Genomic DNA, 15682 nt, shown 5'->3' with positions numbered 1-15682 from the left:
CGCAGAGCAAGATGTGAAGCTTTGTATAATCAGCAAATGTCCAATTCTGATGTCCAACTCTGAACTCTGCTGAAAAGTGTTTCTGGATAACAACTACTGTTTCGCTGAATTCTTCATCAGCCAATTAGTTCAACACTTGTAAGCAGAAAAGAGACTTTAGTTTGTTTGTTTTGATGTTTTGAATTATTCCATAAAGTTATTCACATTGTTATTGTTTCTGGCCATCGTGTTGCTTTTGGTATTGCTTACTCATATTTTGCAACACAGGGGTTGGTTTGTTTACTCATTATGACTGGCTGAATGGCTAGCTGGGCTCCCCTCCAGGCCGGACAGTTGCAGCCTCCCTTGGTGGGAACAGCAACGTTGGTGGGGTCCCTGTCGCCTTCCTCTCCCTTCCTCCTCTTGCTGTTTCTGCTACTGCTGCTGCTACACCAGCCAGCTGGCCTGTCTGCCTGGCTCCCTCCCTCTTCCCCCAACCCCACCTTCTCTGACTCCCAGGAGCAGCAGCAATGGAGGTGGCGGTGGAGGAGGAGAAGGCAGTCTCAGTCACCAAGTTTCTCTTCCTTCCACTTCTCCCAAAGTGGAGTCATTTCTGGTTAGCGTACCTTAACAAAGATGGGAATTCGAGGCTCTACATGACAAACTGAGAAGCCATGATGCCTTAAGGGTTTTCATGACACGCTGATGTTGGTGAGAATTTCTTGGGATTGATTATGAGGGCATGTTTGGGATTTGGGGCTATATCAGAGTCTAGGCAGCCAACAGCAGAGAAGGGATTCCAACCAGGAAAGAGAATTGTGGGGCAAAGAAGAGGAAACAAATACTACAGAAACTACATTTTTAGTCTAACAGGGTCAGTTTGATATTAGAAGGTCCCAGGTTCAATCCAGGAGGGCTTTTGTGGTATTGTCTCATAATCTATACCAATATCTATATAGTTGCTTAGTCACAGAGGTTCAGCTACTTAACCTGGTGTGGAAAACCGCAGATGACTTAACTTAGTGCTTGAAACACTGCAAAATATTTTGAAAAAAAAGTTTCCAAGCTGTGTCTGCAATTTTGTGCAACTTGAAGGGATTAGAATTACTTTGTTTTGCAGCCAGGCAAACTTCACTGTACAAGAAATCAGGAAGGGGAAACCCTTCAGACGTATACACTAAGCTATAATAAAGAACCAAGAGGCTAGATAATAAGCAGTGTCACAGTGAACCAAGAGAAAGTCCAGTAGCTTTGAACACTGCCGTGTTTAAATTCAAGATTAAAATATGGCACATATGTAATGATTTTAATTTAAAAGTACCTGCTCCCTTATTGGATTCTTCTGTTAGAAATTGAAGCTGCAAATCTTAATTCTAGGCTGTCTCTTTGACTTCAGTATCTGAACTTGCTTTTCTTCTTCCCTTCCTCCATGGTTTTTATAATTCTAGGTGCTTTCTCTGTGCAGAAGGCAATGGGGATAATGAAAACTGGGACTAAAATAGCTAATAGAGCCATGCATCCATTTTTCTAAATGACTAAGCAATGGGATACACAGGATGAACTGCCTCCTCAAAGTCGGCTTCTCTGTTGACCCTGCCAACTTTTAATCAAGGTCCGCTAAAAAGCTTACCCACAGCTTCACATGTAAAGAAAATAAAGTCAAGTTGGGAGAGAGAGGCATAATCTGACCACTGTGTCTCTCTAGTGACCTGGCACAATTCCCATCTGGATGCTAGATTAAGAATAAAATAAGAAACAGGACCTGAGTGCAGCAGCAAGTGATGGCGTTCCCCAGCAATTGCCATTCAGAGGATACTGGAAGTAATAAATAGTCAGTGTGAAAAGTAGTCATTGATAGCCTTCTTCACCTTGTCTAATCCTCTTTTAATAAAACTATCTAAATCGGTGGGCATCCCCATATCTTTTGGTGAGAAATAACATAGTTTAACTATGTGCTGTGTTGTGTACCTTTATACTCCCATTAAATGGCTATAGTCCAGCGCTAAATCAAATAGCTGAACAATACAATTTTTAACTTTTAAAAAATAAAAGCAAATTAAATAATTTTTTCATGAAATCAACTTTGCATTGTTTTCAAATACTTCATGAAGGACCTCCAGCAGCGATAACCACAAGCTCTGGTGCTGTATTTTGCAGTTTCCGGACAGTCCCAAGCAAAAGCTCAGTCGGTAAATTAATCACGATGCATTACAGTAATCTAATCAGGAGGTTGCTTTATAAAATTCTTACGTTTGATATCCACGGAGCTCAAAGCTGATTGCGTGGTTCTTCCTTCCATGTTATCACAGCAAGAACCTGTGAGTTAGGTTATTCTGAGAATCGGTGGCTGGCCTGCGGGAGATTTGACAATCTAACCATTACACCTCATTGATTACCAGAATTATCATATGCAGGTGCTCTGTGCCACAGATGCCACAAGTAATAACAGTGCTCCAGTATTTTAAAATGAAGCTGGTTTGAAGTTCCCAGAAATACTTGATAGTTTACAGAGAGTAGTTTCCTTGCATAAATATTGATGCTGGGTCTGCAGAATATTATTGGGAGGGAAAATGAGCTTCCCCGATGCTGGCAAAGCAGCATCTCATTTATGCAACAGCCTCTTGCCATGATGCTCTGGCTTTCCTGCAGCACCTTGGGGCATTTGATTTAGAATATCATAAATTGTAAGCCACTCAGACTGTCATCCATGAGAGCCTTTGCAGTGAGACCAATCATGCCTCATAGGACATTTCCTTGCAGTTTCCACTTCCCCACTGCCTGACCCCCGTCATGTGAAATCTCTGATTATGGCACTCCATAAGGCTCTGAACAAAGAGACACTGGGGAAATAGTTTCTTGAGTAGATGTTGATGGGATTTGCTCCAGATTGTGGGCTTCTTTCCAGACTTGATGGTACTACAGCCATCATCAGAGCATGTCACGCTGGTGTTAAATAGACGGTTCTGAGACCAATCTCAATAAAACTTAAATTTTATAGAATTGTACATGTTCTAGCTGTGGGTTAAACCACAGAGTCTAGTACTTGCCGTTCAGAAGGTCAGCGGTTCGAATCCCCGTGATGGGGTGAGCTCCCGTTGCTCGGCCCCTGCTCCTGCCAACCTAGCAGTTCGAAAGCACGTCAAAGTGCAAGTAGATAAATAGGTACCGCTCTGGCGGGAAGGTAAACGGCATTTCTGTGCGCTGCTCTGGTTCACCAGAAGAGGCTTAGTCATGCTCGCCACATGACCCGGAAGCTGTACGCCGGCTCCCTCGGCCAATAAAGCGAGATGAGCGCCACAACCCCAGAGTTGGTCACAACTGGACCTAATGGTCAGGGGTCCCTTTATCTTTACATGTTCTAGAGTTGGAAAGGGCTCCAGCTTAGTGGTAGGATGCATGGTTTCATGCAAAATGCTCCTGGCATCTCCAAGAAGAGTTGGACTAGACCCTTGTCTGGAACACTGAAGAGCTGCTATCAGTCAATACTATCAGGCAATACTGAGCTTTATAGACCATTAGCCTGATTTAGTGTAAGAGCAGCTTCTTTAAAAAAAAAACCCATCTTTTTCAAGCACTACCATAAGGATTTTCTACAATCATAATACAGAACTGTCAGTTCAGTTTCTCCCAGTTTCTACATTTCCCAGCCTTAAATTCAGTTTGCCACATTTCTGCAACAATTCACAGAAGTTTTAGCAAATCCTTATTAAAATTTATCCATGTTGCAGGGCAGACTTCTCACAATGAACACATTTTAGTGTGCAGTTTTGATTAATATGCAGATTTGTGGAAATATCCTTGTCTAATATAATGCATTTTGTATGTTATTTTTTACTGATGTTTGCATTTTTGTGCACTTTGCTTGTCTGGAGAACTGCACCACAAAATTCAGAACAATGCGCCTTCCAAAGGATAATTTTGTTTTGGTCTCCATATTGTTTTGAGAAGTGCAAATTTAGGTAGTTTCTCATTAGAATGCAAGTGAAATTATCCCCGGTCCCTCTGATAGTGATGAATGCAAATGTCATGAATATTTCCCCCAAAAAAGTAATTTCAAATACAAGTATTTAATTATTTGCACTTAATCGCTGTCTCAAACAGATCACAAACATTTTAAAACAAATGTTCCCAAACTGAGCAAGCTCTGGCCATTTTGTTTGAAATTATTAAAACTCATCAAGCCAAACAAACACATTGTTGACCTGCTTCTGATTTGCATGTGATGGTGAACATCAAGATGAGTTCCTCAGCTGTCTCTTGGGCAACCTTTCTTTAGCGGCCAAGGTATTCAGTTCACAAGGGAATGTGGTTCTGATTAGGGAGTCTATTTAGGAAAGTGTGTGGTGAAAATGCAGAATGGCAATTCAGTACAGGAAAATGATAATTAACATAATCAACATAGTCTCTTACAAGTTATTCCGAATTCATTATTATGTTTATTTCATAATAGGAAAGCTAATCCTTCTATAAATATTCAGAAGCCAGTCTTCTGCTTACTAACAGCAGCAAGATTGATGTTTGCTAAACATTGCAAAAGGCAGCAGAGAGCTAAGAAAGGGAATTGGTTGAGCGGGCTGTGGGAGGTGATTAATTTGGTGAAAGTTTCCAAAAACTTAGTATTACATGCAAAAATGTATGGGAGAGTTGGAGACTGGTTGTTTCACTAATGCAGTTATAGCTCTTGGGTTGTTCCCAATGAAGTCATACACAGAGTTGAGTTCAGTGGGTCAACTCTTGAGTATAGTTTCAATTACATTACAGCTGTCAATTTCAAATGTCAAATATCTGAAGCTGATTTAAAAGTGTGGGGGTGGGTGCTTAGAAATGATTTCTTTTATATACAGTAATTGTACCATGCTTTTTCTGTATGTATCGTTCCTTCATGCAGTGTGTGTGTGCGCGTGTGTGTGTGTGTCTAATAATTTACAGTGCATTCCTAGCCATGCCTACTCAGAAATGTCCTATTGAATTCAATGGGACTTACTCCCAGGTTAGTGGGGTTAAGATTGCAGCCTTCATGATCATTTGATGATCGATGCATAATTGCAGTGTTCTGAATACAGAAATTTTAATTTTGAGTTTCTTTCTTATGCAAACTGTTCAAAAATGAAGCTGGACTTAATGACAGAAGTGCAACACCAACATTATTTTTCAACCAAATATCTCCTCATAGATTTGCTTACACATATGGGAAGGTGCATGCCGGAAGTCCTGCCGTCATTAGATGGTGCTTAGCATAGAAAAAAGACACAATGAGGCAGCGAGTATTTTCATGATGGTAAAAGCAGCTCCTTCGGCCACTCTCCTTCGATTTTATTATCCTTTGTTCCCCTCTGCCTGCATGGCCGGTCTGCCAGTGTCTCACGTTACCTCCTAGTAATGGCTTTACACTCCCATCACCATATAAGGTAATCACTGCCCAGAGGAAACACAACTCCATATAGGGTCAATACATTCTAATACATTGTAAGGCACAGAGGTGCTGGTCAACAGGTACAATACAAGCCTCTATCATGGCTTTATGACTCCCACAGGTGCATATTCTACTCCATCAGGTTTTCTGTTCCAGCAGTGACTGTCTGCAAGCACAAATACTTCTCCACCTTACCATTCAAAACATGCTTGTGGTTCGAGGACCCGACCCCCGCAATGTGGAAAGAATACACACGGACACGTGATATAAGGTTAATGGGCAAGGAAAGGCCACAACTTTATTGATTACAGCAGTGAAAAGGTATTGGCTTAGGCATTGGATTTGAACAAGTGGGTTTATTCACCAGTAGGTGGAGCCAGTTGATGCCGATCCAACTATAGGCTCACCCCTAATGTCACCGAGGGTCGTGCCATGGCCTCCCGCCAAGCAGGCATCGGACAGAATACACAACCGCCAGATTCCTTTAACGGAATACCCCTAAAAATTGAAGGCATAGGCGATGGCCACACCTAGCTCTTCGACACAGCACAACACATTATTCCAATGCCTAACCTACCCACCAATACCACAAAAAGTTGTGACGATTGCTACGAGGTAGGCGAAAAAACCAAAAAGGCCTAATGCCAAATGGAAAAACTCCTACCAGGCCCCCTAGTCAACCAGGGCGACCAACCTAAGGTCCATAGCAAGGCCAGTGACCTAAGCCCTAACTAAAAGGGAGTGGAGGGTGGGTGACTCGTGGTGAGAGGACGAAGAATGAGGCCGGGCGAAGGCTGCCGCCGCAGCAAAAGGCTGCTGAACACCCCCCCCTCAGGCACCTGGTTGGATGCCCGCTGAGGGGCGTGGGCGCCAGCCAGGTGAGGTGATGGCAGGGGGCTAACGCCCCCTGCTAGGGGCGGAGCTCAGGCTCCCGCCCACAACCACTCCCCTCTCTTGCAGGGAGGAGAGTCTTTGCTCAGATTGTGTTTATAGCACACTCATCCTCTGCATGTCTGTTCAGAAGTAATTCCCACTTGTTCAGTGGAGCTTATTCCTAGGTAAGTGCACAGAGGACTGGAGTCTTAGAGCCCTTAGTGAGTTGATATTCCTATCATCCATCTATCTATCTATCTATCATCTATCTATCTATCTATCTATCTATCTATCTATCTATCTATCTATCTATCTATATCATCATCATCTATCATCTATCATCTATCATCTATCATCTATCATCTATCATCTATCTATCTATCTTACATGCGCATCATACTGTGAATTTAACTCAGGCTATCTTTGTCATGTCAAATATGAGTCAGAAATGGTCCTGAATAACACTTTGTTAACCTCTGTGTCTCTTTAGAAAAAATTATCATTTTTCTTTATCTTAAAGATCTTCTTTATGAAGATCTTCCCATAAGTAGTGTAATATGAAGGTTCCTAAGCGGCTCTCTTTCATTAAGAGGTTTTTTTTTTACTGTTATAACTAACTTCTCACAGAAGAGATACAAGCCTTCCCCCACTCATTGTCACTGCTCATAGTAGTAATTTGGATGAACCATTCACAACTGCTTTTACACCCCACCATTATTCTGTCCCCTTCCACACTATCAAAACACTGTCCTTTTTCAAATTAGAAAAACCCAGTTTTATGCACAAATGTGTAGTAACCACTCTGAAAGACTCTCCCCTCCTCCGGTCTGTTACATCTGCTATATCTCACTTTTCTCTCACATGATGTAGCTCAACACAGCATGCAGAGGGGTGGGAAGCAAAATGTTAAGGCTTGCAATTGAGATATACTAGAGTAAAAATAGATTTACATTTCTGGAAATAACACTGTGCTGCATTTACATCGAAACAGAGAGCTGTAAAGGTTGCACCAGCCATTTTTGGGCTCAGCTTTGGCATTTTTAGGCTGCAGTCCTATGCACACTGGGAATAAACTCCATTGGATACAGCCCGTCTTACTTTTGAGTAAACATGTTAACTGTCGATGACTAGCGATGCAATTTGGGTTGGAAGGATCAACTTATTTCTGGTCTGTGTCAGTGTCACATGAGTTCTTTCATAAGTCCATTCCATCCCATTACTGCCTTATTTTTATTTTAAAAATCCACATGAAAATTCATAAATGTATTTCAATTCCTATTTGTGCTTTATCTTAGTGTTTGCATTTCTAAATTTAATGTAAGCACATTTTAGTCTTTTTTGAACTGTGTTTCAAAATTCAGGCAAATGCAAAATCCTCAGCGCCTTAGGCTGGGAGAAGCAGCTCAGGTCATTTTGCGTTGGAATTTGCAGAAATCGAATTCTTCAAGCACTCCTAAATACAACACAGTATCTTGTTAGTCACCTAGACACTGAAACCCTTTCACCTGTGTGGTAGGCCCATTGTGGGAAACAAATTTATCTGTCCTAGTTTATGCATGTGGGAACTTGCACTACAAAAGGGGAATGAAGAAGTCCTCTCTGTGGGGCAGGTATATAGGTGTGTGTTTCTGCAGTCACAACTGCAGAAAGTTGTGAGATGTGGCTCACTGAGCCAAAGAGATGTGGCGCAAATAGCTTGTCTCTTTTTGCAGATTAGCTTTCTGCATCTTAAAGCAGGGACATCTGTGTGACCACATCTTCATGCACAGGCAAATGCACCTCTGCATCAAAATGTGAAGTGGGTGCGATGAATCGCATCCACGGAGCATTTCATTAGAATGTCAAAGGCAGTTCCTCTGCTCCTCACTCCTCAGGCATGTTTGCAAAAGAACCAAGGGGGCAAACCACAGTTAGAATAGGTGGTCTCTCATAACAATGCGAGATGGTATCTCTTTTTAGGCATATTGAATTCATTTAGCAAACATAAAGAATTCTTGCTTTAGAAAAAGGCACACTGTGACAAAACCACAGGAAATTGAACTTTAAAGATGGCTGTCTCCCTCCTCATCCTTTGTGTTTATATATATATGTATATATATATATATATATAGAGAGAGAGAGAGAGAGAGAGAGATAATGGGTTACATCTTTATCCTCTCCCTTGCTATTAAAGGCTACAACCAGGTTCTCTTAAGCTTTTTTAAAAAAACAAACAAACAAACAATGAACAAATAATGTGTTGAGTGTAAGGGAAGGCTATGCAACTCCCATTTTCCATGTTTACAGCTGTTTCCTGTGAACACCTTTGTTGTATTCTGTCATTATATGTTTGTATTTAAGAAGTTTGTCCTGAGCAGGACCCAGTAGTCGAGGGAGGTGTTGAGAGTCTCAGAGCAAAATAGGCAGTAGGCAGGGGAAAAATCAGGCAGAGAATGTATGTGCCTTTATGTGATTAATGAAGATCTCTTTAAGAATCACTAAGATCTATTTCTCATGGATATAGGGATAATTACCAGAACCTTATAGTGAGAAGGAGCATGATAATGCCCAGGACTTTTCTTCAGCTGCTACTCAATGGAACTCAGTTCCGGCCCCTCTCAGGTGGGTGCCGTTGCCATTATAAGAGAACAAAGGAGATGTTCATGATTAGTTCTGGCACCATTTTAAAAAATAAAAACAGTACTGATAAGGCCAGTGCAGTAGATCCTGATCTACTCAGTGCTGACTGTCCCTAAAACTGGAGTGACCCTTGTTGTTTCCATACTCTGCTGATAGCATGGCTTGGCATGGAAAGTGATTCTGGTGGCACTGGATGTTCAGGGCTGTTGTATGCATTGTGTGTCTGTGCATGCATGTGTGCAGAAACCTCTTGAGTTGTGTATCTCAGGAATGCAACCTACTGCACAAAGGTAAGGGTCACATCCATAGATCCACCTATTTTTGCATCTGGTCTCGCCCACTGCTGGTATGCGGCCTCCAGAAGGTTGCCCATGAGAAAATGCAAGAAGTTTACAGCCATATTGGTTTCCCAATGCAAGTCAACGAGATTTACAAAGATGGGTTGTTGTTTTTTCTGGATCATAATCCAGATCTGGGTGTCAGGTCAGGTCTGCATCATCCCTAGATGGGACTGATCTAAAACCTGAATTGTGCCCTGAATCTGATCAGGGGACCATGCACAGCCCTATCAGCAATGCTTGCCCATCTACAGCAAATCACCCACTACCAGCAGATCTCAATCTACTTCCTGCTTTATTCACTTTTCTCCATTTTTGTGTGTGCTTATAAATATGTTTAAATATTTTTAAAATAAATACACAAAAAAATAATATGAAGCAGAGCATACTATGTGTGATGGTCCTGTAACAATGTACCACAATACATTGCTTCATCTCTTTAGTCATATCTAGGCATACTCTTCATTTATGGAAAGTCTAAGATTTTATCCATTAGCACAAGGGATAATGGAAGCACAAGGGCTTCCTTCTGTGTAACCAGAACTCCTCCTCCTCTCCTCTTTCCTCATGCCCTCCAAATCTGTTCTAGGTTTCTCCCCAATATTCTGGGACAGATTTTGGGGTGTGTGGAAGATGCACGCAGAGAGGGAATAGAAGTCCATGCAACCCTTAACTCACAGTGCATTGATCTGCACTCCACCTTAATAATGAATCCCTTTTTTCTTGGGCTTGTAAAGAATCTTACAAACTAGATCACATTTGGGGTGCAAAACATTAAAGATTGCAATTCAGAGGTGCTATTGTAATGTGGAAACAGGTAACACTGTGTTGCATTTATACATATTAAACAATTATTTACAAAAGAACAGCAGAGAATATCAACTCAGGCTGTGCAATCCTTTAAGAAATAAAATAATGCAAAACGGCCCCATTTGTATTTAATTTGGACTGAATAGAATAAATTAAAAATTCAATGAAAATTATTCAATCCAAATTAAATAATTATGAAGTGAAAAAATAGTGGATCTTTCTTTCTTTGACAAGGTGTTGTCTTTTATTATTTTTTAATATCTTTGATCCTCCCTTCCTTCAAATAACATGAATTAAATGTGTAAAGTTATTAATTCCAGAAAAGCATAATATTTCAAGTGAGATGCTTAAGGGAGATGTAAGGGAAGGAGGGCGGAAAGGACCTGGAGATTAAGATAATGTTTCATAAATATTAAGATAATGTTTCATAAATAAAAGAGGATTTTTCATCTGTTCATGTAGCCTATTTTTTCACATAATTCCCCACTTATGTGCTATTAAAATTTGCGTGAGAAAAACTGTTCTGCTTGAAGGCAGAAGGGAATGGAATTTTAAACATTTGGTTCTCTCTCTCTCTCTGGTACAGATAGGCTATTTCTCCTTAGATATTGAACATCTCAAACTACTAGTCCTGAAAATGATAACAAATTTGCAGCCTTGTAACATATACTATATTGACTGATTTATAATCAGAATTTTGTGTGTAGAACTTTTCTTTTATACTCCCTTCATTAAAGTGAAAATGTTTTCCTTTCAAACTACATTTTATTCTGCCACTAGAAAACGTGTTGCTTTCTGTAGACAGTGTAGACAGGCTTACATATTTTTTACTGTTAGAATTTTGTACCAATTTCAGATATTCCCATTTATGCCATTTATTCCCATTTATGTACCAATATTCCCAGCGGGTGGCGCTGTGGGTAAAACCTCAGTGCCTAGGATTTGCCGTATGGTTGGCGGTTCGAATCCCCGCGGCGGGGTGAGCTCCCGTCGTTCGGTCCCAGCTCCTGCCCACCTAGCAGTTCGAAAGCACTCTTAAGTGCAAGTAGATAAATAGGTACTGCTTTATAGTGGGAAGGTAAACGGCGTTTCTGTGTGCTGCGCTGGTGCAGGCTCGCCAGAGCAGCTTCGTCATGCTGGCCATGTGACCCAGAAGTGTCTTCGGACAGCACTGGCCCCCAGCCTCTTAAGCGAGATGGGCGCGCAACCCCAGAGTCGGTCACGACTGGCCCGTACGGGCAGGGGTACCTTTACCTTTACCTTTATTCCCATTTATGCAGAGGGAAGCCTAACTGAACTCTGTGATACTTTTGCAGACATATATAAGTGTGTACAGGATTGTAGGCTAACAGTGCAATACATATAACATTGCACTGTTAGCCCACAACCCTGTACACACTTATTTTGGGAGTAAGCCTCACATCCCTAGCTGCTTCATCCAGACACAGAAATCCAGCTAATATGTTAAAGACTAAAATGCTCTTTTTTAAAAAAGCACCCTTAGAAGCAAAGGTGTTTATATGCAACTTAATACAGCTATGTGTGGATAGCGTGCACATTTGAATCTGCACTCAGATGTGCATTCCACTGAAAGCAATGCACAGAGACCATAGATGGCATCTGCATTCAGATGAGCATTTAAATGTGCTCAACACCTAGGGTTCCTCATCCAGCAACTGCAAAGCATGCAAAACCTCGCCCAAGTGGATTTCCTTAGCTGGATTGGAGTGATAACTTCTATGGCAAATGATCCTCTGGCTCAGGTTTCCGTTCCTGGTAGCTGCTGACAACTATGTCAGTTTGTTTCTGGTACCCAGCTAGGAATGTCAAGAGCAGTGCTTGAGATAGGGCAGGGGCAGAGGGGGCCTGACCCCTTATCTTCTGTGATGGCCCCCTTAAGATTCTTGTGAGGAGCAGGACTTGGCTAAATCCACAGTGGTACCTCGGGTTACAGACGCTTCAGGTTACGCGATTTCAGGTTGCGCACCGCGCCAAACCTGAAAGTACTGGAACGGGTTACTTCTGGGTTTCGGCACTCACATGTGCACAGAAGCACTAAATTGTGCTTTGCACATGCACAAACGTACCAAATTGCAACCTGCGAGTGCACAGACGCGGCGCTGCAGGTTGCGAACACTGCAGGTTGCGAACGTGCCTCCCGCACGAATCACATTCACAACCCGAGCTTCCACTGTATAGGGCAGGCTTCCTCAACCTTGGCCCTCCAGATGTCTTGAGACTACAGTTCCCATCATCCCTGACCACTGGTCCTGCTAGCTAGGGATCATGGGAGTTGTAGGCCAAAAACATCTGGAGGGCGGAGGTTGAGGAAGCCTGCTATAGGGAGTCAGCAGTTGAGGCTAACAAATTTCACTAAGGACCGCCACATTTTGAGCACAGCTCATTTAAAATCAAAACAAATCTGTGGTGGTGCTCCTGTTCTGGATTTTGTGTTCCGTATCTCCTTCAAGAGGTGCAAACCACTTTGCAATATTGATCACACCCTTGTGCTTAGGAAAGAGGCAGAGAAGCCTTCAGACGTTGTTGAACTTCGCCTCTTCCCAGCCCCAGCAAGCGTGGCCAGTAATTAGAAATGATAGGGGCTATAACCCAACAACACCGTGATGATCTCAGTTTTCTTGCACCAGCCTAGTGGAACATGCAAATGGAGATAGTCCACTCCACTTAGACCTTTAGTCAATTACCAGTGTTTCTCATTCTTGGGTCCCCAGCTGTTATTGGCCTACAACTCCCACCATCCCCAACCACTGCTCCTGCTAGCTAGGGATGATAAGAGCTGTACTCCAACAATAGCTGGGGACCCAAGGTTGAGAAACACTGAATTAGGTCATCCATATTAGTCACGTGGATGCATCCCACTCTGCTCTGGCAATGGATAGAATTGTGAAATTCTGTGGGAAGCTTAAATGACTTGGGAAGTTTTCACAGCAACTTCCCACCTGAGTTGCCCTTCCTGTGCAGTTTTGTCATTTCAAATACTGCTGAAGCAACCATGAAGTGGCAACCATGCTGTTCCAATAACATTCTCAGGGATAGCTCAGTTGGTAGAGCACGAGACTCTTGATCTCAAGGTTGTGGGTTTGAGCCCCATGTGGGGCAAAAGATTCCTGCATTGCAGGGGGTTGAACTATATAATCCTCATGGTCCCTTCCAACTCTATGATTCTATGATCAGGCTAAATATATAGGATTGCATTGTCAGTCAATTTCTAACCAGGTGAATTTCTTTTGTTTCCCAAACCCGGGTTGGTATTCAACTAAGTTTTACACAGAACAGATCTATTGGAATGAATGGACCAAATGTAGTCATGTATTTTATTTCCCAGGGATCTACTCTGAGTAAATCTTAGTTGACTTCCATCCTTTTCTCCATTAATGATCCTCAGTTCTCTGATTGGTTTAATAACTAGTTTGTATTTATAATAAAAATAATATATAAATCCCTGTTGAGAAATTGCTTACCTCTGCATCTCTCTGCTTTTTCTCCCCATATAGAAAACGCCGTAAGCAGTTTACTCGATCACAGCTGAAAAGAGCTTGTAGGACCCCGTGCACTTTAATTCTGAGGAAGGTGAAGTCCCTTCTGACTCACAAAGAGACTCAAGAGAATTTGAGCAATCATTCACAGCTGAAGATGCAACAGTGAAAAAATTGTTTTGTTGCTATTTTGAAAGCATCACCCTATAAAGAAGAATTTTCAGAAATTGGACAGGAGAAGGTTCTTTCTGTGTCTTTATACAGTGATGACAGTTAAAGGCTGCATCTTGTTTTATTAAAGAGTAAAACACAGTTTTGAACTTTTCCATGCCTTGACGTAAGGCAACCGGGATATAAGGAGAATATGTCAAAAAAGTCAGAAGATGGATAATATACAGAACCAGACAACCCGTTAACCCACCATCAACTTTCCGTTGCTGCTTCCCCTGGCACATCATATAAACTTCCATCAATAACATGAACTCTCTGAATGCAACTGTATGCATTCATACTATAGCATACTTCTGGTTCTGCCCTTTGAGGCTCCAGATATATTGCACTATCCCACCCTAAGCATGGAGATATATCTGTTGAAGCACAAATGCCAAGTTACATTGTCTTAACTTGATTTTGGGGTGCCCTGATTGAGGCATGTTGTTTTTCAGAAGTACTGAGAATCTTAGGTAAAGAAAGAACACATGTACACAGAAGAGTCTGAATGCAGACTGACGTTGGCTGAATTAGGTAACCAGCAATCCTCAGTAACCATCTCTGAAAGTGATTTTCTATCAAATCTTGGAAAGAAGCAGTACTTCTTACGCAGTGGTTTTTATGAGTAGCAACCGCTGGGCTGACAGTTATTTCTTTAATGTAACATTAAATCTGTCTCTCTCATTATTTATTGATATTGTTACAGAACCTTGAGTAGCTCAGACAGGCAGGCCCTTTCTTGATGGATGACGGTGTCCAAGTTTTGATAAACAGAAGAAATAATTATTGTCAAACAGGGACAAAGGCATGCAACAATCACTCAACACTCAGGCCGTGGCACGTCAAACATTTATATCACACACGCACACACCCATCCTGCAAAGAATCGTGGGAACTGTAGTTTAGCTACTACTAAGCTACCATTTCCAGCTCCACAAAAAAACTAGTGTTCCCGGGTTTTGGAGTGTGTGTGTGTTGTATCTGATTTAAATGTATTTTGTGTGTGCTGACTTATTACGGTTGATGATCCCAGAAACTCCATAGGAATAGCCAAGCACCATCACCCCCTCTGATGTCAAACACAGGACATGACCGCTGAGAAAGAGGAGGGAGGTGCCAGCATGCTTGGATGAATCTGAGATTTGCAGAAGTAGAGAAAAAACCCACCTTTTAAAAAACTACGAAGGGGCAAAACAGCAACAATCAATCAAATTGAGCATGCTCTTTGACAGCTAGAAAAAAGAGGATAACTTGGGGTTGGTGGAACAGGGAGTGAAATGTCCTGATTTGAGCCCTTGGTGGTGGGCATGAAACCCTGAACCATCGCACTGCAGGATATACAATGCTTCATTGTGAGTCCTACCAATAGTCTATAAACCCATTCTGCCAGAGGAGGAACTAATCCTCTGAGATGCAGCTGAGACTCTCATTACTCATTCCAGATCCCCTATACTAACTGTGCACCCTGATCTGACTTGGATCTGTGCCCCAAACTCATTCGGGGACCTTACCCAATTTCCTCCCAGACCACCAGCCCTTTTGAAAGACCTGGATTGCTCCAGGTTAGACCTGATCTGACCTGGGCTGATCTAGGGCTGCATGAACCCCATCTGGCCAAATTCCAAGGCAAACTGAATCAACCTGATTTAGTTCTGGATCTGATGTACAGTCCTAGTATTAACCACACACTTTAAATATATCCCAATGTCTATACTTTTTGTATTCCATGATATGAGTTCCTACTATGGTTGAACTTGATCACAGTTCCTCCCAAAAAGATGTTTAAAAAGGCTGTCTAGAGCACAACAGCTCCAACAATTGTCATTATGTTCCAATCTATAAAATGCTAACTATAATTGGTATTGGGTTGTTTTTATTTTAAAAAACATCAATTGTGGCAGATAATTATTACATAAGGAAATGTGTTGCAAATTCTCAGTTAC

At 41.8% G+C, this 15682-nt stretch overlaps 1 protein-coding gene across 4 annotated transcripts in view; it reads left to right on the top strand.

Annotated features, from left to right (window-relative positions):
* MTA3 (metastasis associated 1 family member 3) overlaps nucleotides 1-14044 on the top strand; it is a 126984-nt gene extending 112940 nt beyond the window's left edge. Inside the window, exon 19 of one of the 4 annotated variants that reach the window (XM_079968656.1) lies at nucleotides 13548-14044. In XM_079968656.1, the coding sequence (XP_079824782.1) occupies nucleotides 13548-13698 (151 nt within the window). In that variant the 3' untranslated portion in view covers nucleotides 13699-14044. The remainder of the gene's footprint in view (nucleotides 1-13547) is intronic. The other 3 variants (XM_079968658.1, XM_079968657.1, XM_079968660.1) reach the window with 3 other exon arrangements.
* The last annotated feature ends 1638 nt before the right edge of the window (nucleotides 14045-15682 follow it).

Source organism: Podarcis cretensis (assembly GCF_951804945.1).
Source record: "Podarcis cretensis genome assembly, chromosome: 3".
Taxonomy (NCBI): domain Eukaryota; kingdom Metazoa; phylum Chordata; class Lepidosauria; order Squamata; family Lacertidae; genus Podarcis; species Podarcis cretensis.
This window is presented reverse-complemented; position numbering and strand designations above follow the sequence as displayed.